Source organism: Podarcis filfolensis (assembly GCF_964270895.1).
Source record: "Podarcis filfolensis genome assembly, chromosome: 9".
Classification (NCBI taxonomy): Eukaryota; Metazoa; Chordata; class Lepidosauria; order Squamata; family Lacertidae; genus Podarcis; species Podarcis filfolensis.
In genome coordinates, this window is record NC_139610.1 from 62517601 (window position 1) to 62545137 (window position 27537).

At 43.9% G+C, this 27537-nt stretch overlaps 1 protein-coding gene across 1 annotated transcript; it reads right to left on the minus strand.

Moving 5' to 3' along the window:
• Positions 1–6943: 6943 nt before the first annotated feature.
• On the minus strand, positions 6944–26651 carry LOC310742737 (uncharacterized protein; the record flags this gene model as incomplete). The annotated part of the gene is made up of 4 exons (XM_083572156.1): positions 6944–9334; positions 12586–12654; positions 17776–17876; positions 26504–26651. The coding sequence occupies 4 exons, from the start codon at positions 26649–26651 to the stop codon at positions 7727–7729; spliced, it is 1926 nt and encodes a 641-aa protein (XP_083428282.1). The 3' UTR covers positions 6944–7726.
• Between the last annotated feature and the right edge of the window lie 886 nt (positions 26652–27537).

The window sequence follows — 27537 nt, forward strand, 5'->3', positions numbered from 1 at the left end:
TTGGAGCAGCGGGGGGGTTATGCCAGACTGCTTTTTTTAGATTTCAGCTCGGCATTTAATACCATTCTACCACAACGTCTGATGTCTAAACTGGAAGATCTGGGGCTTCCGTTATCACTTTGTGGGTGGATACTGGACTTTTTGTCAGACCGCTCCCAGAGGGTTCGGTTGGGCCCTTATACCTCTAAAATGCTTAAGACTAACATAGGAACACCACAGGGATGCGTACTCAGTCCGCTCCTTTATATTCTCTACACGTACGATTGTGTCGCTGCTTACCCTAGTAATAGGGTTGTCAAATTTGCAGATGACACAACCGTGATTGGGCTCATCCCTGAAAGGGAGGGTGAAACGGACTATAGAGATGAGGTGGAGCGGCTGACAGAGTGGTGCAGAGCTAACAACTTGCTCATAAATACAAGGAAGACAAAGGAGCTTGTGGTGGACTTCAGGAGACAGAAGAGCAATATCCAGCCACTTTTGATTGATGGGGTCTGTGTGGAGAGGGTAACAACGTTCAGATTTTTGGGCATTGAATTACAAGAGGATCTGTCCTGGAGTGTCAACACAAGGGGGCTTGTGAAGAAGGCGCAGCAGAGACTGTACTTTTTGAGAATTCTAAGGAAAAACCATCTTCCGCAGAAACTGCTGCTTGCCTTCTATCACTGTGCCATTGAGAGCGTGCTCACTTATGGCTTATGTGTGTGGTACGGAAGCTGTACTACCCAGGACAGGATGGGGTTGTGCAGAGTTGTTAAGGCAGCAGAGAGAATTGTTGGCTGCCCACTTTCCACCTTAGAGCAGATTTATGCCACAAGGTGCCATAGGAAGGCACTGGACATAGTAAAAGATCCATCGCATCCTGGTCACTGTCTCTTCGAGCTCCTGCCATCGGGACGGAGATACAGGACGATGAAGACAAGAACGAGCCGTCTTAAGAACAGCTTCTTCTCCAGAGCGATCTCGGCCCTGAATGGGAAGCCTGGACTTTGAAAGTCATCTAATCTTCCTTGCTGTATTACACTGTATTGTTTTAATTAGTGTTTTTATGGAGCAGTCAAGTAATTTCGTTGTCCCTGAGAGGGGGCAATGACAATAAAGATATTATTATTATTATTATTATTATTAATTTCCCAAACTTTGCTATACCATTGTTTCAAACTGAGTCCTTTTTAAGCCTTTCCAGTGACTTAAGAATATGAATGCTGGTGGTTATTTCTTTTTGGAGGAGAGGTAAGCTGAAGAGTAATAAAAGAAGCAGTGACCAAGTGTGCCAGGCCTTCAGTCTATTTCCTATAATGCCCACAACCTAGCGTTGCTCAGTGCATTGTGGGACATTAAAAAATGGGCTAGGCCCAGGAGTGCAGTGCTGCATAGAGCAGCCTTCGCTGTGCTTCCTGGGGTCGATGGAAATTGTAGTCCAGTAAATCTGGAAGGGGACGCGGGTGGCGCTGTGGGTTAAACCACAGAGCCTAGGACTTGCTGATCAGAAGGTCGGAGGTTCGAATCCTCGTGATGGGGTGAGCTCCCGTTGCTCGGTCCCTGCTCCTGCCAACCTAGCAGTTCGAAAGCACGTCAAGTGCAAGTAGATAAATAGGTACCGCTCCGGTGGGAAGGTAAACGGTGTTTCTGTGCACTGCTTTGGTTCGCCAGAAGCGGCTTAGTCATGCTGGCCACATGACGTGGAAGCTGTACGCCGGCTCCCTTGGCCAATAAAGCGAGATGAGCACTGCAACCCCAGAGTCGGTCATGACTGGACCTAATGGTCAGGGGCCCCTTTACCCTTTACTTAAATCTGGAAGAGACGCAGCTGGCGCTGTGGGTTAAACCACAGAGCCTAGGGCTTGCCGATCAGAAGGTCGGCGGTTCAAATCCCTGTGACGGGGTTGCTCGGTCCCTGCTCCTGCCAACCTAGCAGTTCGAAAGCACGTTAAAGTGCAAGTAGATAAATAGGTACCGCTCCGGTGGGAAGGTAAACGGTGTTTCTGTGCACTGCTTTGGTTCGCCAGAAGCGGCTTTGTCATGCTGGCCACATGACGTGGAAGCTGTACGCCGGCTCCCTTGGCCAATAAAGCGAGATGAGCACTGCAACCCCAGAGTCGGTCATGACTGGACCTAATGGTCAGGGGCCCCTTTACCCTTTACTTAAATCTGGAAGAGACGCAGCTGGCGCTGTGGGTTAAACCACAGAGCCTAGGGCTTGCCGATCAGAAGGTCGGCGGTTCAAATCCCTGTGACGGGGTTGCTCGGTCCCTGCTCCTGCCAACCTAGCAGTTCGAAAGCACATCAAAGTACAAGTAGATTAATAGGTACCGCTCCGGCGGGAAGGTAAACGTCGTTTCCGTGCGCTGCTCTGGCTCACCAGAAGTGGCTTAGTCATGCTGGCCACATGACCCGGAAGCTGTACGCAGGCTCCCTCGGCCAATAAAGTGAGATGAGCGCCGCAACCCCAAAATCGTCCACGACTGGACCTAATGGTCAGGGGTCCCTTTACCTAAATCTGGAAGGTAGCAGGCTGACACAAAGCACAGCACAAACTGACACAAAGCACAGTCACCACAGCAAGGAAAACCAGAGTAGGGGGCTCACCAGAAGACACTTTGCCCAGTTTGTCCTCAAGCCTGAAGCAAGCCCAGAATACACGAGTCAATTGTCCCTTCCAGTAAGCTCTGGAACCTGTATATTGAAGCCATGTTCAGTGCTGGTGATTCACCTGAAGGCAATATGGCACCACGCTGGAAAACATTACCCGAGTACCCATGATCACTTTGACGACTCCTGCAAAGTAAAGGGACAGCTCTCCAAATTATATACGGCTCTATGGAAGGATCTGCTTGTATACTTAACTGCCCTTTCAGCTTTCTCTTGATCCCTACCCCTTGTCTATAAATACTCCATTTTTTTCTGAAAGTAAGCATTTTAGTGAGAAAATTAGGGAGGGAAAGGAAAGGGGAATGTGGGTTGGGTTCCACTCTCGTGGAATCAAACGCCTATGAGGTGGAATCAAACGCTTTCTGAAACCAAGTCTTTTGCATGGAGGAAAAAAAGGCAACATTACTCAGGGCAGAACCATGTATTATAAAGAAGGCAGGATGCGCACTGTTGTGGAAGCTGCAGAACCAGTGTCCTGTTGGATCAGACCAAATCTCCACCTAACCATCTAACTTTCTCTACATTGGGCATAACTTGGCAATTTTAAATACCCATACCATAACCCCTCCTCAGCCGTGTTTTTTTAAAAAATAAACTCTGCCCACCTCCCAAGAATCGGAGGACATGTCAATCTTGTCTTTTCTCTCTGTTTCTCATTTTTTAAACCAAACGTCCAGTCTTTCACATTTCCACATCATTTTGAAATTATTGTGGTTTTTTAAAAAGAAAATACTCGCCAGCATTTGGGTGAGAATTTCTCTTGCATGTTTTTGTATGCAATTTCACCTAATACAAATGCTTTTTGCAAAGTAATTGCCCCCAATTCATGCATTTCTGCGTCTTATTTTCCACCAATATACGCATTTATCTGCACACTTTAATCAAGCGTATGCATTTTTTGTGCACATTATTTGGATGGACTGCAAAATTCAGAGAAGTGCAGATTTCCAAGGATGGCTGGTCTATGTATTCTTCCGAGATGTGCAAATTAGGTAGATTTGCCTTTCAGTGTGAACAGACTGCCTTTCAATGTAAAATTCCTTCCCCATTTTATTACTGCTCCTCCCCCCCAGGTAACAGCTAGGTCAACCTACCTGATGCCCAGACCTCATTGCTACATACTTTCCCAGCTTTTTGTTTTTTGTAAAATGTAGCTCCATCCTCATAGGGTTTTCCTCACCACCATTTTCTTCCTTTCCAGTGTTTGGTTTGTTTATTTATTTATTGGCATCTCACCTGTTCAGGACCTCACTGGGGTTTTTTGTTTTTTTCAGTTATATTTTATTAAATTTCAAGTTTCACATATACACTCCAATACATAATACAGTTTTATTTTGTTTCATCAACTTCCCACCCGGTTTTCCATGGTGCTTTTTGCCCCATTTCTCCCCCTTTGCTGAACCCTAGCTTCTATCTTCTACGCCATAACAACAATACAATAATCTCTAATTCCTTCTGTTGCTCGTGGTTCAAATCCTGCCCGTGAATTCATCATACTATAGTATTTAAGTAATCCAAGAAAGGCTTTCATTCTTCCACAAGATTATCATCATTAGGCTCTCTTATTTTGGCTGGTAATATTGCCAATTACCAGCCCACCACCTTACTTATTCATTCTTCTTTGGTGGGAACTTCTTATTGCTTCCTGAAGATTATGACCCAGTCTGTAACTGGACTGGTTAAACCATGAATGTGGCCAAATACACAATAGGGTACTATTCTGTTTAATAGCAGAAGCTTTGAATAAAGCAGCCACTGAGGCTTACAAAAGACCTTTGTTCGAGGCACAGTTTGCAATCTGGACATTTAATTTTTTATTATTACTTTTCCGAAGCATGTTGGAAGCTGGGTTTTTTGTTGTTGTTCCTTTTCTGCCAGGATATTTACAGCACAGCCTGGGCTTCTCCTTCTGACAGCTTCAGCACACTAGCTTTGTTGTGTTGTCAAGTTTCCACGCCCTAGCTCAAAAAAGGAAGCCACAATCCCCAAAATAAGTAAAAAGAAAACAAATGCCCCAGAAAACCACAGAGAACACAAGAGTAAGGGATTTGTCTGCCGTCCCATTCCAGCAGGTCCCTTTCCCTCTCTCTGTAGTATTTGGAGGAGATCTCTCTGTGTGTGTGTCCAAAGCTTGTTTGAAGGAGCTACCCTGATAATAGAAATCCACCTGAATCAGTGGTGGTATCAATGTGCAGGGATATATGGCAGGACAAACTTATGAGCAACATCCATTCTGCACTAAGAGGTACTGTCAGGGACTGGACCTCAGAGGAGGTATGGTGGAGACATCCCACCTTCCTTCTCCTGAACCTTCTCGAGAAGAGGAGGCTAGTACAGTGGTAACCTCGGGTTACATACGCTTCAGGTTACATACACTTCAGGTTACAGACTCCGCTAACCCAGAAATAGTACCTCAGGTTAAGAACTTTGCTTCAGGATGAGAACGGAAATCGTGCTTTGGTGGCGCGGTGGCAACAGGAGGCCCCATTAGCTAAAGTGGTGCTTCAGGTTAAGAACAGTTTCAGGTTAAGAACAGACCTCTGGAATGAATTAAGTACTTAACCCGAGGTGCCACTGTATAGATTTACAACAGTGGTTTGCAGAAGGTCATGACTCTAAGACAGAAGAGGGGAAAAGCTGGGAGATAACGGAAGAGAAAGGCGGGAAGCAGCAGAGCTGGAGCAGCTGGCTGACACGTTATCATTAGAAAGCATTCCTGACCCTGCTCTCCTGGGACCTGGCGTGCATCAAGAGTAGTAGAACAGAAAACTCAGAGGCAGAAAGCACTGATCAGCCGGCGCAGGGATGACGTACAATAGGAGAGATGGAGGGGGTGGGACTTTACTCAGAGAAACGCCATTACTGGGATGGAGAGGCATATTGAATAAAGGACTTGGTAAGAACTCTTCCTATTATCTGCTTCTTGGCTGCCCACTGGGGGAGGGATCAGATTCCTTGAAGCCTGACAGGTACCTACAGATGAACCGCTCACTGAGCATGTGTCCTAATTTGTTTGCAAAAGGCTTCTGCATACAATGCCCACTATTTATTTGTTTAATGAGCATTCATTCTGACTTGTCTGCATGGAGGTTATATGGCCTGACCACCACTCCATAGTTCTCCCAAACTTTCTGGTGGATTTCCTTATCACTTTCATTTCCACAAGAAGTCTGGTGATTTTCAAAGCTGGCTTGTTGCACAAGAGGACCGGAGCACGTTGAATCCCAAACTTGCCAAGACGCCGAGACCACATAACACCAGTCCTGAAAGACCTACATTGGCTCCCAGTACGTTTCTGGGCACAATTCAAAGTGTTGGTGCTGAGCTTTAAAGCCCTAAATGGCCTCAGCCCAGTATACCTGAAGGAGCGTCTCCACCCACATTGTTCTGCCCAGACACTAAGGTCCAGTGCCGAGGGCCTTCTGGCAGTTCCCTCCCTGCGAGAAGTGAAGTTACAGGGAACCAGGAGAGGGCCTTCTCGGTAGTGGTGCCTGCCCTGTGGGATGTTAGTTTCTGTTTGCCACTGAGTAGCTGCTCAGAGTCACAGGACTCTGTTTACATTCCAGAGACCTTCCAGACTGTTGGAAGTCTCATGGGAGAAGGGAGACGGATGTGACATACTGGTTTCTCTGTTCCTTTGTTCCTTTGTTCAGTTGCTCTCTGCTTTCATAGAGAGAGGATATATATTTCTTTGCTGCATAGTAAGAAATAAAGCATAGCGATGTAGCCATAAATCTCATCACTTCTGCTCCTTGGAAACTCTGCTGAATGGGGGAATATGCCTGAGGCCTTATCAAAGGCTCAGGTCATTAATTGTTTGTCAGAGGGCGATTCCGAAGGACTCGGCCGGAAGATGAGCTTTATCAGCTTGGCCGAGTGGAGATTCCAACATGGAATGCACTCCCACCAGATGTCAAGGAAATAAACAACTATCTGACTTTTAGAAGACATCTGAAGACAGCCCTGTTTAGGGAAGCTTTTAATATTTGATGAATTATTGTATTTTAATTTTTTGCTGGAAGCCACCCAGAGTGGCTGCAGAAACCCAGCCAGATGGGCGGGGTATAAATAATAAATTATTATTATTATATTATACTGAATCCCTCCCGCAAAATAGTGACAGGCTGGAGGTGAGCAATGACATGGCCCAGTTACACTTCCTCAACCACTAGACATGCTTTGCACCCTTGGGTATTTTGGGGGGGCTAGGATGTGTCCTGGGAGACTGATGATCCTCTCACTGGTGTGGATGGAGGATAGGGAGGGGAGTGCGAGTTCTGTGTAGAAACCAGCCTGCTGTATAAAAGGGAAATCATCATTCGTTGCTCCATCCACTTTTGCCTCTGGCCCCGCCCACCAATGACATGTGGCTCCTGGAAGGTTGCTCAGAAAGGTAGGTGGAGATGCTTCTCCCTCCTGCCCTAGAGAAATGTAGTTTCATAAAGATGGCAAATGTTTCTTCTTTAGAGGTTGCCCTCCATTTTGCTGTGGCCAAGTCAAGAGAACAATCAGGGTAGAAGACACTCAAAATCTGCTCATGGATATGTGAAGGGGATATGCGAGTCCAATGTGGCTGTGAGGTCCACCACGGTTGTCACATGTCACTTCCAGCTCCTCTCATGCACGGTCCCTGCACAATCAAGGTTCTAAATTGTGCAAGGAGGTCCCCTGAGTACAGCAGGCTCCATGCTGCAAACGTTGGCACCGAATGCGTGGGAAGCTGGAAGAAGCCACGTGACAACAATGACAAAGCTCCTTTACTGCCCCTTCATACAACTGAGCAGGGTTCATGCGTCATTTGAAATGGTTGGAAATTCATCTTTAGACAGAATCATCACATTCGCCTTCCGTGCCTCGTGGAGCAAGGCAGCCATTTCAATTGTGAAAGGCGCTTTGGAACTCCACAAAATATTGCCTCAGTACTACAGGACCTGCTGTCCCCATTCACTCCCCCTATTGCAATTTTGTCCCAAATTCTACCATTTTGCCTTATTAGTACTGATATCTATGGGTGGCACCAGTACTATCTGAGCAACTTCTCACTTATTTGGAAGTGCTAGAATTATTGGAATCACTAGTCACTGGAGGTGCTGCTGTCATTGGAACTATCAGAATCAGTGGAATCAGTGGAGCTGCTGGAATCACTTTGCCCACTGGAGTCACTGGAGTCAGAAGAGTTGCTAGAATCACTAGAGTCACTGGAATCACTAGACTCAGAAGTATTACTTGAGTCACTGGAGCTGCTGGAGTCACTGGAGTCACTAGAGTCACTGGAATCACTGGAGTCACTAGAGTCACTGGAACTGCTAGAGTCATTGGAATCACTGGAGTCACTGGAGTCACTAGAGTCACTGGAACTGTTGGAGTCACTGGAATCACTGGAACTGCTGGAGTCACTAGAGTCACTAGAACTGCTGGAGTCACTAGAATCATTGGAACTGCTGGAGTCACTGGAGTCACTGGAGTCACTAGAGTCACTAGAATCACTGGAACTGTTGGAGTCACTGGAATCACTGGAACTGCTGGAGTCACTAGAGTCACTAGAACTGCTGGAGTCACTAGAATCACTGGAACTGCTGGAGTCACTGGAATCACTGGAGTCACTAGAGTCACTAGAATCACTGGAACTGCTGGAGTCACTAGAGTCACTGGAACTGCTAGAGCCACTAGAATCACTGGAACTACTGGAGTCACTGGAATCACTGGAGTCACTAGAGTCACTAGAATCACCGGAACTGCTGGAGTCACTGGAGGTGCTAGAATCACTGGAGTCACTAGAGTCACTGGAACTGCTGGAGTCACTAGAGTCACTAGAATCACTGGAACTGCTGGAGTCACTGGAGCTGTTAGAATCACTGGAGTCACTAGAATTGCTGGAGTCACTAGAATCACTGGAGGTGCTGGAGTCAGGGGACCCATTGGAGTTCTCTGGGCTTCCAGAGTTTCCTGAAGTGCTGTCCTGTTTCACCTCTTCATCATTTGAACCACTTGAACTATTTGGTTCTCCAGGCTGCTGACTGAAATTGCTCTGGCTCTCCACCTGCTGACTAGACTCAGATTCATCAGTATGGCCTGGGTCATCTCCTTGCATGCCTTCATCACTGAAATGGTAGCTGTTCAGATAATAAGGGACATTTTTTCTCCCATCAAACTCACGGCTGGCCTGGAAATCCTTGATGTGCTGTTTGCCAGCAAACAGATCTGCTTCCGAAACGATGGGTCCCCCTGTGGTCAACACTGGACCATGAACTGCATTCTTCTCTCTCAAATGCTGCGAGCCATTTTGTTCCGCATTGCTAATCGTTTTAAGAAGCGCTACATCCTGGCTGTCAACCTCTTTCTCTGTTGGATATTCAACATAGGTCTCCCTGGTTTTTTCTGTGTTGGGCTGACTGTGGCCTTTGGCCTGCACAAAGCTGTCGTCCTCATGTAGCAGCAGACTCTCGGTTTCGTGCAGATAGCCTCCTTGGGAACGGATAGGATCGACAGTAGAAACTTCTTCAGCAATGGCATATTCTTTGGTGAGATCCAGAAATATTTCTCCTTCCTGGTGACCCTCATCTCCACTCTGCTGGTTCCCATTCGCAACGGCAGAGCTGGTCTTTAAGACTCCTTTATCTGCACTGATGGAATTAATATTGCCCTCATAGCCTCTCCTGAATAGAATTCCACTTCTTTGGATCTGCCACACAGAAGTAAAATAAAACATCAGTGTGTTAAGTCAATTCAAAGGTATATATGGAATCTCCAGAAAAAGGAGGAGATAGTCAGTTTAAATCCTGCCATGTTGACACTAATTGACTCACTAATTGCTCCTAAGTACCAGGACATTTATGAAACTCACCAGAGCCAACAAATCCTACCTTTCTAGCGCTAGGCAAAGGTGTGTGCCCCCCCCCCGATTTTTTTTAATGCTTTTTATTGATTTTTCAAAACAAAAATAAATAAAGCATATACTCTTACATTCAACATTTTTGTGTCTACTTATTTACCATGCGCATTATCGCACCCGGGCTTCCTTCCTTCCTTCCCTACATCAGCTTTCACAATTAACATCCTCTCTTATAGATTCTTATTTACACTCTTTCCACGTCACAATATTTATATTAACCCTTCTATAGTCTTTAAGCTTCTACAATTATTCCGTATGTACTCAACAAATTTACTCCACTCCTCTTCAAACTTTGTTACTTTTTGGTTCTGAATCTTGTAGGTCATTTTCGCCAATTCTACATATTCAAACATTTTCGTCTGCCACTCCATTAAAGTTGGGATTTCCTGGGTTTTCCATTTTTGAGCCACTAGAATCCTAGTGGCGGCCGCGGTGTACATAAATAATTTATGATTCTCTTTTCTTTATTCATCCCCTATTATCCCTAGCAAAAAAGCCTCTGGTTTCTTTGGGAAAGTGTATTTAAAAAGTTTTTTTCATTTCGTTATAAATCATGTCCCAGAATGTTTTCATTTTTTTCACATGTCCACCACACGTGAAAAAATTCACCATCTTTTAATTTACACTTCCAACAAGCTTTGTTACTCACTCTGTACATTTTTGCTAGTTTAACCGGAGTGATATACCACCGGTACATCATTTTCATTAAATTTTCTGTTAAAGTAGAACACGCCGTAAACCTCACACCTTCATTCCATAACTTTACCCAGTTATCATAATCAATATTATAACCAAAATCGACTACCCATTTTATCATAACTTCTTTTGTTATTAAGATTTTAAAGGCTTTATTAAACTTATTGCTGCTGTTTTAGGCTTCTTTATATTTGCCGTTATTGGTTGTATTTTGTATACTACCCTTGCCTCTTTTTGTAAAGCGCTATTGATGCTGAGCAGAAAGGCAGTATATGGCCTCATCTGCATTGTACTTTTAAAGCAACATCATACCACTTTAGCCCAAGAACCCTGGGAATTGGGGAAGGATAGAACTTTCTTTATGTATGCAACAACAGCAGCAAGAATACTTATTGCAAAGTATTGGAAGACACAAGAGCTACCCACCCTGGAAGAGTGGCAGATGAAGGTGACGGATTATATGGAATTGGCGGAAATGACTGGCAGAATCCGAGACCTGGGAGAAGAGTTGGTGGAAGAAGACTGGAAGAAATTTAAAGACTATCTTCAGAAATACTGTAAAATTAATGAATGTTAAAATGATGTTGGATTGAAAATAAGTGGCATTAGCAACAAAGTTAATAAGAATATGCAAAAATGAATTGATAATGGATGAAAATATAGAGTTATAATATGTTAAGATACAGAGTTAAGATAAACGAAAGAGGGTAAGGATTTGCTGATTTGATTATTTAAATGGGAATACGAAAAGGGGAGGTGTGAGGAGGCCAAGGAAATAAGCTAATGAGTTCAAAGTTACAAAAAACGGATTTGTTTTTAATTCTTTTTTAGCTATTTGTCTTTTGTATTTTTATTGCTCTTTTTTCTTTTTCATGTATTTTTCTATGTTCTCTTTTTTGTATCTTTTTCTTTTTATATGACTTTTTTCATTTTGTAAACTTATGTTTTTGTAAAACTGCAATAAATATCTTTTTTTAAAAAAAACAAGAACCCTGGGAATTGTAGTTTGTTAAGGGTGCTAAGAGTTGTTAGGGGGCCCCTATTCCCCTCAGAAAACTACAATTCCCAGAGTTCCCTGGGAAGAGGAATTGGTTGTTAAACCACTCCGAGGAATGTAGCTCTGGGAGGGAGCTACAGTTCCCTGTATTCTTAGGGACAGGGAAACTATAACTGTTTGATACCGCTTTAAATATACACTGCAGAAGGGCCAGGAAGCCCATTAGTCAGCTATTGTTTATATCCTGCTGTTCTGCAGTCACACTCCAAGTAGCAGTCAACAACAACATACCTGGAAACCAATCTATAAGATTAAAACAATTTGAATGCAACGTATGATACACAGCTTAAAAAAAACCTGAAGAAGTTGAGGTGACTCAGACGGTAGAGCGTGACACACTTAATCTCCCAGTACGTTTCCGAGCACAAGTCAAAGTGTTGGTGCTGACCTTTAAAGCCCTAAATGGCCTCGGTCCAGTATATCTGAAGGAGCGTCTCCACCCCCATCGTCCAGCCTGAACACTGAGGTCCAGTTCCGAGGGCCTTCTGGCGGTTTCCTCGCTGTGAGAAGTGAGGTTACAGGGAACCAGGCAGAGGACCTTCTCAGTAGTGGCACCTGCCCTGTGGAATGCCCTCCCACCAGTTGTCAAGGCAATAAACAACTATCTGACTTTTACAACTGAAGGTGGCCCTGTTTAGGGAAGTTTTCAATGTCTGACACTGTATTGTTTTTCATATTCGGTTGGAAGCTGCCCAGAGTGGCTGGGGAAACCCAGCCAGATGGGCGGGGTATAAAAAATAAATTATTATTATTATTATTATTATTATTATTATTATTATTATTATTATCTCAGGTTCATATGTTTGAGCCACACATTAGGCATAAGATTCCGGCGTTGCAGGGAGAAAACTATATAACCCTCATGGTTTTCCAACTTGCTTCCAACTCTATGATTCTGTGATTGTCGGTGAAATAGCAAAATCCACCAAATGGATGTCAACAGCATGTCACAATGAACAGGTTTTCCATTCTGGTTGAAAGGCGCTACCATGGAACTCCTGGGTTTCCCAAAGAATTAAGTCCATATTCTGCAAAGAACTTATGCATCCACCTAATTTTCAAGCACGCAAGTATTGCAGTTAGCAGGACTCTTAAGATGTTTGAAGACTGAAGCATTTTGGATTGCATCCAACAGAGCTTAGCTGCGAAAGGAAGCAAGGTGGAAGACACTGGTCAGTCATGAAAGATCTGCTCTTGTAAGCTAAGCAGAAGCTCAGAACGTTCCTTAAATCTTTTTATTTATCTGCTGTTAGGACTTTTCATATTTTGTATACTTTTGTATACTTACCGGGGAAGCAATGGCTATACCAATGATATATATCAGCAAAAGCAGAGTCTTCATGCTTGAGATTGCTTTCTGTGAGGAAATGGAAAGTGTATTATATATTTCACTACTAACACTGAGTATTTAATTACATAGCAGAGATATACAAGGAAGGCTAATATAGCTTGAATTGGGGCAGGAGGGCTATACCAGAAGAACCAACAAGTGAACCATTAGGGGGAATAACTAAATAACGAAAAAGTATTATTCATATTGACCAACAATCAAAACTGACATTATAATATTTCCATAGAATGCAAATAGCACCCTCAGTTGAAGTATATAAAAAATTCCAACAGAACAACTATGCAGCAAGTATAGAAGCAGATGTGTTATGTAAGATTAGTTTTGAGGATCTGGTCGAAGCCTTTGAAATTAGAAAAAGTAGGATGAAGAAGAAGAAGAAGAGTTTGGATTTGATATCCCGCCTTTCACTCCCCTTCAGGAGTCTCAAAGCGGCTAACAATCTCCTTCCCCTTCCTCCCCCACAACAAACACTCTGTGAGGTGAGTGGGGCTGAGAGACTTCAAAGAAGTGTGACTGGCCCAAGGTCACCCAGCAGCTGCATGTGGAGGAGCAGAGACGCGAACCCGGTTCCCCAGATTACATGACTACCGCTCTTAACCACTACACCACACTGGCACACTGGATAATTTTTTCAAATATAAATAAAGTGGACGTATACAAAAATGAACATTATTTTCCATCTTACTGTAGGCTTTGTTTCATTTCGAAAAATAAAATTTTATTTTATGGTTTATTATTGTTTATATTTTGATTTTTTTGCCAACTTAGCAGTTGGAAAGCACACCAGTGCAAGTAGATAAATAGGCACCACTGCAGTGGGAAGGTAAATGGCATTTCTGTGCACTCTGGTTTCTGTCATGGTGTTCCGTTGCGTCAGAAGCGGTTTAGTCGTGCTGGCCACATGACCCGGAAAGCTGTCTGTGGACAAACACTGGCTCCCTTGGCCTGAAATGCAAGATGAACGCCACAATCCCATAGTCGCCTTTGACTGGACTTAACCATCCAGGGGTCCTTTACCTTTACTCTTTTTTGCCTTTTACCTCATATTTTGAATCAGAGACAACAAAGGACAGAGTTTGGCACATCATTACGTGTACACAGACTCCCAGGGCTCACTGAAAGGTGGCAGTACTATTCTGAGACAAGCCACTACCCGTCTGAAAATATACCAGCCACTCCAAAAAGGGGCAGAATTCCTGGAAATGTCGAAGTCTGCTGAATGCAAAATGTAGCCCTTGCAATTACATTAAGTCCTTGCTTCTGCCATGTTGTTTATATATAGGACAGAGCCCCCTGGGTGGCTGAAACTGAGCTCTGACTGTGAGGGCTCCTAATCTGTTATTTCCTCTCTCTAGAATATTTGTTGGGAATTAGGGTGAGAACTGTATGTTGCAAGTGCAGGGTATTTGCATGCAATCCTATAAAATCCTCTTTGTTGCTCACCTCAATAAGCCTATTGAGACTACTTAATATGATACAGAGTAATAATTTTACTGCCTGAGTAATAATACATTTTCCTTGCAAAGTCCAGGATCTGGGTTTCCTTTCTTGTGTTGAGAGAGTGACACGATGACAAACAAACCTAGTCAATTTTTGGACTGATTAATGTTCACTGTCCATTCCTCCAAAAGTGTAAATTACGCTGAAAACATCTGGCAGGGTAACAATAAACACTGCTGCAGCTGGTAGAGGTTTTTTGCTTTACTTTTTTTTTTTTGTTCTCAAGCAGCAGAGCACTAAATGTACACATCTAGGCCTCAATTATTGACACCAGGCCTGGGGCTTGATGTGCCACCCAAGGCCAGAGAAGCCACATCAGTTGGTTAATCATAACTTCTATGGCTGACTAGAGGATTCTGCATGAAGCAAAGGGCAATCTTAGCTGGACATTTTCCAGCTAGCACAGGGTTCTAGGCGTTGCAAAACCACAGGGGAGGCAGAAAACTCATAATAATGGGTTTCCTTCAGTCATGAGTGTGACATCCCTATTTAGGTGGAGAAAATGCTCTCCTTCTGTGGCTGGAAAGAAAGCAAGCAAGCTACAGGGGAAATCTCCAGACACATGAGAAAATCCACTATTCCATATGGTTAAAAAGGAGGGCTGGGGGAAACCAACGTTCTCTTTTGAAAGTAGCTAAGAGTTAATTATTGTGCATGGTTTAAACCAATGTACCTATTGAGAAATTCTTTTCAAACCATTTTTGGCTTTTACAGTTTCCACAGACGGGTGGGTGATTCACAAGCAATCGCCAGTCAAGTGGGTTTTGCTGGTAAGCATTACCCAAAGGGCCACAGATCAGTGGTTGAACATCTGCATCCCAAATTTCCATCGCCAGCATCTTCATGCAGGGCAGGGAGAGACCCTGGTCCAAAATCTTATAGTCATGGCTAGTCAGTGTGGACCATACTGAGCTAGATGGACCAAGGATCTGATTCCATATAATGTAGCTCCCTATGTCCATATGTTCCTGTCAGGGAACTGACATCGGAGCCAGAGGCGGAGGCAAGGCTCCCAAGCGATGCTGGAGAAGGGCCCAGCAGGGAGAGAGGTAGCTCATCCGCTGGGGAAGGAAATCAGCGTAACACCAGGGATAAAGGGGGGCAGATGGGGGAATCGGCGAGGGGGCTCCAGGACTCCTCGCCGGAGCCCAGCGGGGAGAGCACGGGTCCTCCGCTACCCACACCCACCCTGTGCAGAAGACTTCCGCGCAGGGAAAGTAGACGTAGACTTGGCGTCAAAGAACTTCTTTGCTGGAAGAAGTTCAAGAGACGGATTCTGCTAGTGACTGAACAGCCACGAAGTGAATGGCTGTCCAGACAGAAAAGGTTTAACCAGGCAACCTAGCCCAGAGTGGCGGTAACTTACGCACGAGCAACCCCTAGAACCATTACAGTTCCAAATGGAAATGTAAGCAGATGCTTCAGAGGAACCTTTAGAAAGGGGAACCCGAGATGAACCAAGTTTTAATGAAATCTAAAGTTTGCATTCTTTGTAGTATCAGTCACTGAATCAGATGGCCACATCTTAATGTGGTAAGCTTCCTGCCACTAAACCTGGGTAACTCCCCCACTCAAAACCTATTAGAAAGCCAGCGTGGTATAGTGGTTAAGAGCGGTAGACTCGTAATCTGGTGAACCGGGTTCGCGTCTCCGCTCCTCCACATGCAGCTGCTGGGTGACCTTGGGCCAGTCACACTTCTCTGAAGTCTCTCAGCCCCACTCACCTCACAGAGTGTTTGTTGTGGGGGAGGAAGGGGAAGGAGAATGTTAGCCGCTTTGAGACTCCTTCAGGTAGTGACAAAGCGGGATATCAAATCAAACTCAAAAAACAAATGGGGGGGGGGAATTCTGGAGGGCACAGCAGGAGCAAAGTATATTTCTAGGTGGACAAAAAAAACAACAAATAAGGCAATCTTGTAGGTAAACTGGTCCCAAGTAGTTAAGGGCTTCGTTTACTAATGGTAATAAGGGACACGGGTGGCGCTGTGGGTTAAACCACAGAGCCTAGGACTTGCCGATCAGAAGGTCGGCGGTTCAAATCCCCGTGACGGGGTGAGCTCCCGTTGCTCGGTCCCTGCTCCTGCCAACCTAGCAGTTTGGAAGCATGTCAAAGTGCAAGTAGATAAATAGGTACCGCTCCGGCGGGAAGGTAAACGGCATTTCCGTGCGCTGCTCTGGTTTGCCAGAAGCGGCTTAGTCATGCTGGCCACATGACCCAGAAAGTGTACGCCGGCTCCCTCGGTCAATAAAGCGAGATGAGCACCGCAACCTCAGAGTCGGTCACAACTGGACCTAATGGTCAGTGGTCCCTTTACCTTTACCTTTATACTAATGGTAACACATTGAATCTGAACTGGTAGGAATTCAGAAATGGAGGGCATGTGGGGGATGAGCTCATTGCTTGTGGGGGCTGCTTGCCCCCTGTCTAGCACCACCAATGCAATCTAGACATGGATTTCATGTGCAGAGACTTTGTGTGTGTGTGTGTGTGTGTGTGTGTGTGTGTGTGTGTTTACTTTTAAAGTCAAATAGCATCATGGGGAGCCTGATAATTATCAACATTGCAGCACGCACAGTGGGAAAAGTTAACATTTTCCTCCCCTGCTGTGGTCATGAAGAGAATCCTGCCCCTGAAGCCAGCATTTGCTTTGGAGGGGAAGTCTCTGAGTGATGTCAATGAGCAGCATCCAAAGGAGGGATTTTCCTCAAGACCACAGCAAGGGAGAAAAGAGTTACATTTCACCTCTGTCCCAATGTCGGCACCACCAGCTGATGCTATTTGCATTTTTATTAAAACAACAACAACCCAGAGACATTTTAGATGCAATGATGCATTTGATATCGTGCATATCATGCATGAGTTTGACCAAACTGCAGGAGGCAGTGGAAGACAGGAGTGCCTGGCGTGCTCTGGTCCATGGGGTCACGAAGAGTTGGACACGACTGAACGACGAAACAACAACAACATATTGTAGACCTAAGTAAGACCATTGCTTCTTCTGATCCAGAATTGCTTGCTCTGGTGGTGTCCGCACTAAGCAGGTATCTCTCCCAGTTCTGCTACTTGAGAAAGTTTATTTTTCAATGGCGATGCCAGCGATGGAACCTGGAACCTTCTGAATGGACAATAGCACAGGGGCTGCTATTGCCATAGTGATGATCTCCTACCAACCTGTCCTTATCCAAGGATGCCACATTTTAAAAAAAATATGGCTCCTGTGCCTTTATCTGCATTTACAGCAAACAGAAATTCAACAGGGAGCATCCCTCTTCACAACTTCTCCCTGCTGGGAAAAGCTGCAGCTGTTGAGATTTCTGCCTGCTGAGTAGAAATGATCATGTAAACTGATGATACATATAACTGTGTGATAAATTTGCAAAGTACCTCTACCTCCTTCCAGTAAACCACAGAATGCTAATTGCTGTTAACCTTCCTATGCAAAATTGTTGATTTTTTTTTTTTAAAAAAGCAGCTTCGCTACCTGCTAAACGTCAATGCACTCATACAAATGATCACTGTATTGGTTGTAGGAAATATTTGATATGTATACATTGTTTGTCCTTTTACAAAATTAAATAAATTCAGCAAGAAACCGTCTGTTTCAAAGTAAAGCATGTTCCACTTACCTTCTTTGCTGTGCTGCAGTGAACAATCTTAAAATCATTAGTGATGTTTTTTTGATGCCTCTGTGCCTCAGTTCTCTGAGGTAAGGACCCACGGAAGTACCCTGCAAGAATTTAAATAGTGTTTTAGCTTCTAGGCAACCAATCAAAGCCTAGCAACTTAACTGTGACTTCACACAGGGTCTTAAGCGAAAACCCACTAATCCCCCCCTTTTGTCCTTGAAATGATTATGTGCCTTGTGCACTAAATTGAAATTCTCCACTTCTTCCCCACTCAGGCAGAATGCTAGATAAGTATATTCCATGGCTTGTTTTTGCAAGATAATATATATTATGAATGCCAGGCAAATCCCCGCTTTTGTGATTACTATATTTCTTTACCTACGTTTTTCCTTTTGAGATATTCAGGTGCATTCTAACTGAAAGGTAAAATTTTAGTGGCACTCCTGATCCGGTTAACTTACATGTCAGCCTACCATTTAATAGCTATTTTTTTGTGATGCTCCATAATCAAATCTTCTAGCCTGGCTATTGCCACAAGCCTTCCACTTGTTCAGACAACCAGGTTTCCCCCTGCAATGTCCCTTGATTTTTGCAGTGATCAAAGCCTTCTCGGCAGCTACTTTTTTTACACATCACTTAGCATCCCGTCTCTGAATAGATGATAGACTTTAGCCACGCTAGGTTTTCGCACATGCAGTCAAACAAACTGTGTTTTCACCACACACCTGGTCCTGGTTTTTCAATGCATGCTGACATTTTGCGATGTCACAGCTGACAAACTGCTGGAAACCTATGTGGTGGCACAGCAAACTTTCAATATTCACCAAACAATTGGAATGTGGAAGGGCTTTGAAGCAGCCCTGTTAATGAAGTCATGTTTCACTAAAGTCTCACCTATTTAGGGCCTCAAAATCTCTGAAAGAAAGAAGGTACCGTAGAAAAGAATTTCCCCCAGAAGAACAATGTCCAAAACTCATTGGGAGTCAGCTTGTCAATAAAGCTTTCTCTCTTTTTTGCACAAAATAGTTTTCACTTGCTTAAAAAAAAAAAGTGTTTGTTATATATTTAATTGTACAAACTCTAACCAATAATAGAGGGTGTTTTTTTTAAAATGTAAAAGATCTAATCATTGTATGGTCAGGTTAAAAATCTAAACAGAGTCTTCATGCTCACAATCACCTTACATTACAAAACAGTACTGAATATGCGACAAGGCTGTATATTGTCTCCCTGCTTATTTAACTTATATGCAGAATTCATAATGCGAAAGGCTGGGCTGGATGAATCCCAAGCCAGAATTAAGATTGCCGGAAGAAATTTCAACAACCTCAGATATGCAGATGACACAACCTTGATGGCAGAAAGTGAGGAGGAATTAAAGAACCTTTTAATGGGGGTGAAAGGGGAGAGCGCAAAATATGGTCTGAAGCTCAACATCAAAAAAATGAAGATCATGGCCACTGGTCCCATCACCTCCTGGCAAATAGAAGGGGAAGAAATGGAGGCAGTGAGAGATTTTACTTTTCTGACAGCAGTCAGAAAATTAAAAGATGCCTGCTTCTGGGGAGAAAGGCAATGACAAACCTAGACAGCATCTTAAAAAGCAGAGACATCACCTTGCCAACAAAGGTCCGTATAGTTAAAGCTATGCTTTTCCCAGTAGTGATGTATGGAAGTGAGAGCTGGACCATAAAGAAGGCTGATCGCCGAAGAACTTTTGAATTATGGTGCTGGAGGAGACTCTTGAGAATCCCATGGACTGCAAGAAGATCAAACCTATCCATTCTTAAGGAAATCAGCCCTGAGTGCTCACTGGAAGGACAGATCCTGAAGCTGAGGCTCCAATACTTTGGCCACATCATGAGAAGAAAAGACTCCCTGGGAAAGACCCTGATGTTGGGAAAGATGGAGGGCATAAGGAGAAGGGGACAACAGAGGACAAGATGGTTGGACAGTGTTCTTGAAGCTACCACCATGAGTTTGACCAAACTGTGGGAGGCAGTGGAAGACAGGAGTGCCTGGCGAGCTCTGGTCCATGGGGTCACGAAGAGTCAGACATGACTACACGACTAAACAACAAGAACAACTGAATATGCAGCCAATGACCTCTCCCGCAATTTTGGGCATACATCCATGAATTTTGTCCATTAATTTGCCTTATACATTTTTGAATCCACTTAATGCTAAGAGCAAGCAAATTCCATAAACCGGTCATTTAAATAAGTGCTTCCTGAGGTTTTCCCGGACATAACCGGAATTTCCTGGACATAACCGAAAATCGGCAAAAATCCGGACGTATGGCAACCCAAAAATTTTGGTCAGTAGAGAAAGATTTCTGGTTGCTGGGTAGAGCAATCACAGGCCACAGACCTAGTTACAGTGTGAACAGCATCCATTCTTTACAAGCCTAGATGACCCTCATGGTTTCTTCTAATCTACAATTCTATGATTCTATTATTATTATTTTGTATGTTGTTTGCTCTATGAGCTGCCCAGAGAACTCTTTTTTGTGGGGCAGCTATAAAAATGTAAAAAATAAGCACAGGGTTGTGTGAAACTGTTCTAACATTTTTAGTGCTCATTTCTGACTTCACATTAACTTTTCAGCCTTCTCCCCCTTTTTTTAAAAATAATAATAAAAACTCATACTTACCAAATATAAAATATAAAGCCCTTTTTTCTAGCAAAGTAGCTCCTGGCCCTGCTTCCTTTTCTTCTTCTTTTTAAGCCACTGATGTGTTTGTTCAAAATAGTTATTATATACTATATTGTAGATTTCGCAGGTATGTGATATATATACCTAATGGGCACCCTTGAGGGAACAGTAGCCATTACACTATTGAAAAGCGAAGCCCTGGAGGCTCTGATGAAATTATAGATTTGCATTCTCAGGAAGACAGGGCTTCAAATAGGAAGGGAAGTCTGCCACCATTCAGCAGGTAGACAAAGTGCTTGTTTGTAGGCGTCCCTTCTGCTAACAAACAGCCATTTCCCAGGTTTTATTGAAGGGATACAAGACAAGCCACCCTCAGCTGCTCAGATATTTCTGCTCTCTTAAATCAGTGGCGCTCAGTGACTAGGAAAAGATGGAATTGCCATATTTGTTCATCTACCCCAGTGCCTCTCACCACCTAGTGTCCTGCAGGTGCTGACTAGAGCTGATGGGAACTGTGGTACAAAACATCTAGACAGTAATAGGTTGGGGAAGGCTGATTGAGCTCATATTGTCCCCTCCAGCCTCCCCAGCTGCCCTCTAGATGTCTGGGCCTTTAGTGTGGTAGCTGCCATGTGTCTGGAATTTCCTGGACATATATGAGATTCTTGAGCCGAAAATAGTGTCTGGGCCATATGTGGTGGACCTGCGGTAAGGTAAAAAAAATTTGGGAATCCATTTATAATGAACTCAAAAAAATATTTAGATATACTTTCCCCAAAAGACCGGAAGCGTGCCTATTAGGTTTAATAGGAACAGAAATTAAAATGGGAGATCAAAATTTGTGGGAGATCAAAAACTTGGATCTCCAGCTGTTTTTGGTCTACAACTCCCATCATCCCAAGTTAGCAGGACCAATGGTCAGGGATGATGGGAATTGTAGTTCAAAACTACTGGAGACCCAAGTTTGGGAAACCTTGCTCTATGGTATTAACTCCTTCATGCATTAATTAGACTAAAATGTGATAGTTCTATGAGGCTACTTATTCCACATTTTCTTGTTTTATTGCTGTATGTTGGCCACCATGGACTCCTTTGCGAGGAAGATTGGGATATAAATTAATTAAATAAACAATAAATATAAACACACAGAATTTATTAGAGGGAGAGAAGCAAACAAGAGACATAATTTTTAAAGATAAGTGAGCTCTTCTAATTAAATTTATGAAGAATAGATATAAGATAAAGTTTCTCTATGTGGATAAATATACACATACTGTATATATAGTAGTATCTATTTAACTATTTGTTGTAATTACATTGTATTTCTGAGATTTAATAAAAGTTAATAATATTGATAATAATTACAATTATGCATTTCTAGTTAAATTATAGTAATTATATCTAAATTTGCATCTATGCATGTTAATTAAAGGTAAAGGGACCCCTGACTATTAGGTCCAGTCGTGGCTGACTCTGGGGTTGCGGCGCTCATCTCGCTTTATTGGCCGAGGGAGCCGGCATACAGCTTCTGGGTCATGTGGCCAGCATGACTAAGCCACTTCTGGCGAACCAGAGCAGCGCACGGAAATGCCGTTTACCTTTCCGCCGGAGCAGTGCCTATTTATCTACTTGCACTTTGACGTGCTTTCAAACCGCTAGGTTGGCAGGAGCAGGGACCCAGCAACGGGAGCTCACCCCATCGTGGGGATTTGAACCGCCGACCTTCTGATTGGCAAGTCCTAGGCTCTGTGGTTTAACCCACAGCGCCACCCACATCCCATGCATGCTAATTAGTCAACGCAAATTATATGCAGTGTCGTGGAGTTCTGCCCCTGTGTCTCATATAGATACAGTGCTTTTTTTCTGGGGGGACGCAGGGGTACGCATACCCCTAAACATTTTGTGAATCTAAGTTTGGCCTCATTAGGGGGCAGTATTTCAATATGAGTAGGAAAATGAGAGTACCCCTAAACATTTTTTTAGAAAAAAGCACTGTATAGATATACACAGAAACCTGCTTTGTTTGGATAGCAAATATTTCTGATGGGGAGTGGGAAGTAGTTACTTAAAACAGCATTTACCCTTGCAACGTATCAAAATACAGCCATGGGTTTGACCCAGAGCTGTTCAAACATTTTCCTTTCTGCTGGATTGATTTTCTATTTCTATACAAGTCCTTATCCTGAATTAGTATTTCCCAAGAGCAACAACCAAAAGGTTACAAAAATACCCCCACCCCTCCAAAATGAAAAGGATAGGCATCTCCAGCACAGACTCCTAAAATACCAGGTGCCAGGTAAATGTTCACATCTCAATGCAAGGCATGAACTTAAATAGAGCCGCAAGCAAATATGACAGGGGACTTTTTCTGCACGTCAAACAGTGTGGGCACAAATTCTTCAAGTTTAGGGATGGCAAGGAAATAACATCACATAACCAAACAGATGGCCAAACCTCTGGACTTGTTTACAACCACTGAAGAGCCTTTTGATTTAAAACATGGTGGTGTTAGTAGCAAGACCGGTGAGATGTTGCATAAGGCTTTTGAATAGCAAAGGGCTGGTGTCTTCCTTAATATAGAAAACGCTCACTGTGGAACACTGGGGCATAGCTGTCAACTTACAGATTTGAAAATAAGGGACCAGAAGCCTCGAAAATAAGGGATCAGCAGCCAAAATAAGGGATTTTAGTCAACCAGCAGCCAAATGAAGCCTCAAGTGGTGGTTCCCATAGCGCAGCAACCTGGCAAAGGGGATGCAGCAAGGAAAACTACCGTTACCTCTCCGCTGGGAAGCGCTGAGCAAAGGCGAGTCCCCAGGCAACACGGCCAATTTGATCGGCACAAGGCATGCAAGCTCCACCCCCCCAGTCGTTCTTAGACTCATTATTGGGTGAGCAACACAGCCAAGCAACACAGTTGGAGCCTCCCTGGCCTGCAGGGAGGGAGGGAGAGGAGCTGCTTCCTTTGAAACCCGGGAAATTTAAGGGACATCATCAATAAGGGACAGCAGCAGGACATGGCGCTGGGATAAGGGACTGTCCCGCCAAATAAGGAACGCTTGACAGCTATGCACTGGGGCCGATCTTTTGCCTTTATGCCACACCTTTGACAGGCAACTGTTTATCAGAATGCTCTTTGGGGCTTCAAGGAAGTCTGGCTCTCAGGTTGTCAGGGGCTGGACTGAGGAGGAATGGTGGGGACGGCCGCCCCTCTTCCTGCACTATCCCGAGAAGAGGTGGACCGTATAGATTTAGAACAGTGGTTTGCAGAAGGCCATAGTTCAGAGGTTGGAGAGGGCAGAAGCTGGGAAATACTGGAAGAGGAACATCAGGAAGAAGAAGAAGCACCAGGGGAGAGACTCAGTGTCCTTGGAGAGCATTCCTGGCCCACCCCCTCCCTGTTGGGATGCGTCCAAGGAGACGGGGGCAATTGGCAGGCCCCCAGCTGGCTCCAGCCCATCAGCCAGCAGCCGGGCGATCTATGGTCCTTGGATCAGCATGCAACTGCAACTCAAGCTTCAGAAACCTTCAGAAGCTGAGCACACAAGCCAGCAGAGAATAAAACTCTTCGCAACAGAAGGGCAGATAGAGGCTGTGTAAAGCATATTTACAGGCATTTTATTCAGCATCAGGACAAAGAGAAAAACATGTCTTCTCCCCTTTGTGTCCAAACAAGCAGCATAAGCAAAAGCTATACACAAAATGGAAGTTTCCAGCAAGCTGTGCTGGAATGTAAACAGACATGTGACATACAACAACTCCACACATCTGTTTAGGTGGAACGGAATATCGTAACACTCCCAAGACCAGACAGGCATTGAGGATATTAGAACAGAGAGCTCAGAGGCAGAAAGCTCAGATTAGCCAATGCAGGAGTGACGACGAATAGGGTGGACGTAGGAGGGGTGGGACTTTACTTGGAGCAATGCCATATTTTGGGAAGGCTGCATTCCTTCGTCACTCTCTGTGAATTATTGCGTGGTAAGAACTTTTATCGTTTCTCTGATTCTTGGCTGCCTCCGTGGGAAACATCTGATTCCCCGAAGCCTGACACAGGCCCATTTATTTAAAGCAAAAAGAGCTAGAAGCCTTGCAGCAAGATCAACCTGATCTCCAAATGATATATTGTCCTCAAACTAGGACAATTTCCTGCTAAGCAGGAAAGTGTGCCATTTAAACATAATCATTTTTCACATGGCTCTTGAACATTCACCACCACTGCCTGAAATCACTGTTCTGCACCTGGCCTTCCTAGATCCCTCGGGGTTCTAGCAAAAAACACGAAGTTGATAGCACAAGCCTGAAGGGTGTCCATCCCTAGACCAGAACAGGGGTGGATTTAGGGCTGTGCGAGTGGGTCAGACACATTGGGCGCTGAGCCAAGGGGGCTGAGCAAGGGACTGGGCTTTGGGAAGGAGCTGTGAGGACTCTGGCAGGGTCCTCATTCCCAAAGTCTAGTTAGCATTTTCCCAGCTTTAGGAAGGAGGTGGGGGCTCTGGGACCCTGCCAGAGCCCTCACATCCCCTTCCCAAAGCCTGATGACTCCTTACCTACCTTTGGAAAGGCAGAGCAAGGGCTGCGTAGTACCACCAAGAGATAAGGGAAACCTTGCATAAGCACTGCAGTGAACATTAGAGTTGCTGTATTTAAAACTTTGGGTTTGAGTTGCGGCAGGCTTGGCTACTGATTTAGACCAAGGGTACAAGGTGTAACAGTAAGGGCAGTGGTTGAGGAGAAAATTCTCTCATTCTCTCTCTCTTGGCTGCATTCCTGTGGTGTTCCAAAAATATGGTTCTCACTAAAAGGCAAAATGAGAGAGTGGTCTTGTGTAAAGAACACTTTGAAATCCTTTTCCTTACTTTTCCTTCATCTCGCTCTTGGCGCTGTGTTATTATACTTGGGAAGCTGGGGCTCCATGCAATGGGAAGACATTTGTCTGCCGAAACAGTTTGAAAGCACAAAGGTTTACTATTGCCATGGTGTCCTCTTGGGCTCCCGAAGATGGAAGAGAGAGCTGTAGCCATGTGTAACAAACCTTAGCTTGAGGACTTCTCTTTTTTAAATCCTCAGCATTGTGGTCAAACATAAGAAACATATTTAGAACTCTGTACGATGTTTTGGAGTGGGTACTTCAGTGAGACTCTGGCATGCTTTCTGAGGCAAATGCTCCAAGTTTTATAAATTGATGGCGAAGATTGTATTATACCAAGAGTTGTGTTGCCAGGGTGGTTTGGTGGGCTTGAATTACAGGAGAAATGCAGTTTTGAAGCAATTTAAAATTCAGTATGAAAATTTTGAAGATTCACATTTTAAACCACTGGGAGATAATTCATATGTAGCACTGAGCCAAGCCATAGCTTATTATGAACGTATAAGCATTGGTTTGGCTTAGCATGCTGTCCAAACCTTAACTCATGGTTTGTCATCTCCTGACAAACCATCCGCTCTGGGCCTGCAAGTTCACATATTCCTGCTAAGCCATAGTTTGTCTTAGCATTACATGCGCTTCATTAACAAAACAATTTTTTATGGTGCTTCAATGAAACAAATGACTGTGTGTTTTTAATAAATGTGAAGGCAATCCCCTGGAGAATCACCAAAACAATATTTCATCCAATAGACCTGAGCAACTTTACTGTCCCTTATTTTTCTCCTATGTGCCCAACCCAGGAGTAAAAGGAAAAAGTCATCATTTGCCTTGTCAACAGCTGATGTCAGCTCCATTTAAGCAGAGGGAGAACGTGCAATTTGCCATAAAGGTAAAATATACATTGCATTTAAGTGGTACTTAGTAAGGTAAGGAGAGGGGTCTCCTCAATTAATGTTTTTTTTTAATAAAAAAAAAACACCTTTCAAGCTCTAGTCATAAGAAGCAGACCCTTTATTTAAGCCTCTTGTCATACCTCCTGCAGTGGCTTCAGGGCAATTAACTGTGATGTTCCCCTGCATTTCACCCTCCTTCTGAGCAGCTTCACAGGTAGCTAGCCTGAAGTTCCTGTCTGGCTCACTGCCTCCTCCGCTGCTATGGCTCTGGGGAAGATGAGAAGGAGTCTGAGAGCTGACGGAGAATACCAGCAGCTAGTATGGTGACGTCCATCCCTGGGATTGGAAGGTCCAAACCCAGATCGCTGGCCATGGAGAGATCTGCTGGAGAGTGCTGCTCTCCTTGGTCTTCATCTAAAGACACCTCAGATTCCAGGTCTGGGTAGGGATATACCATGGCAGGCAATTTACCACCACCACCTGGAAAAATACCTGGGCAGTACCTTTTCATTCAAGCCCCTCTGGTTCAAAATGGGTGCAGGAAACTCTATTGGTAGTTTGTGCCTGTGACTTATGACTTGGGTATATATTGTTGGTTGGTTGGTTGATTAATTGATTGAATATGTATCCCATCCTTCCACCCTAAGGAGCCACGGGGCAGCAAATATATATACAATTTAAAAATGAAAACAAAGTATAATCATGATAATCATAATCATATTTATATGCTGCTCCCAAGAAATGTTCTAAAACAGATTAAAACAATCTAAAAGACAATTAAAAATATACTTCCACATATTAACCATTTCCAGACTAAATATAATATATATAATATCTTAATATTAATAGATTTAATAACATTAATAATTCGGATATATAATATCTAAATATTTGTGGCAACTCTTGGAAGTAGCCAAACCATACTGAAAGTCTCAGGGGAATTTTTGGAACACCCCTAATGGAAACACCTTTATTTTGGGGGATTAGTAATGGAGAAAATGTGCCTTTGAAACAGGTTGAAAGGTATCCCTTCCAGAAATTTCAATGAGCCTCTTCTTCTGGCTTTATTGATCTATTTAAATGGTCAGGACAGGCAGGCAAACCACCTTAACCTCAGTCATCCAGGAAGGATGCCTGATGGTATAAATACTCCAGCCAGCCACATCCAGAGGCAGCTCACCTTCTGTGATCCCCAGGACAGGTGGAAGACAAAGCCAACTTTTAAGGTTCCTCCTTAAAAGCTTCTTTGACTTAGGAAGTCGTAACTTCTCAAGGAAACTTTGCTACAATAATCAGACCGGCTGTATTTTTTGCTGCACAAACTCTAGGGCAGAGCTTTCCAG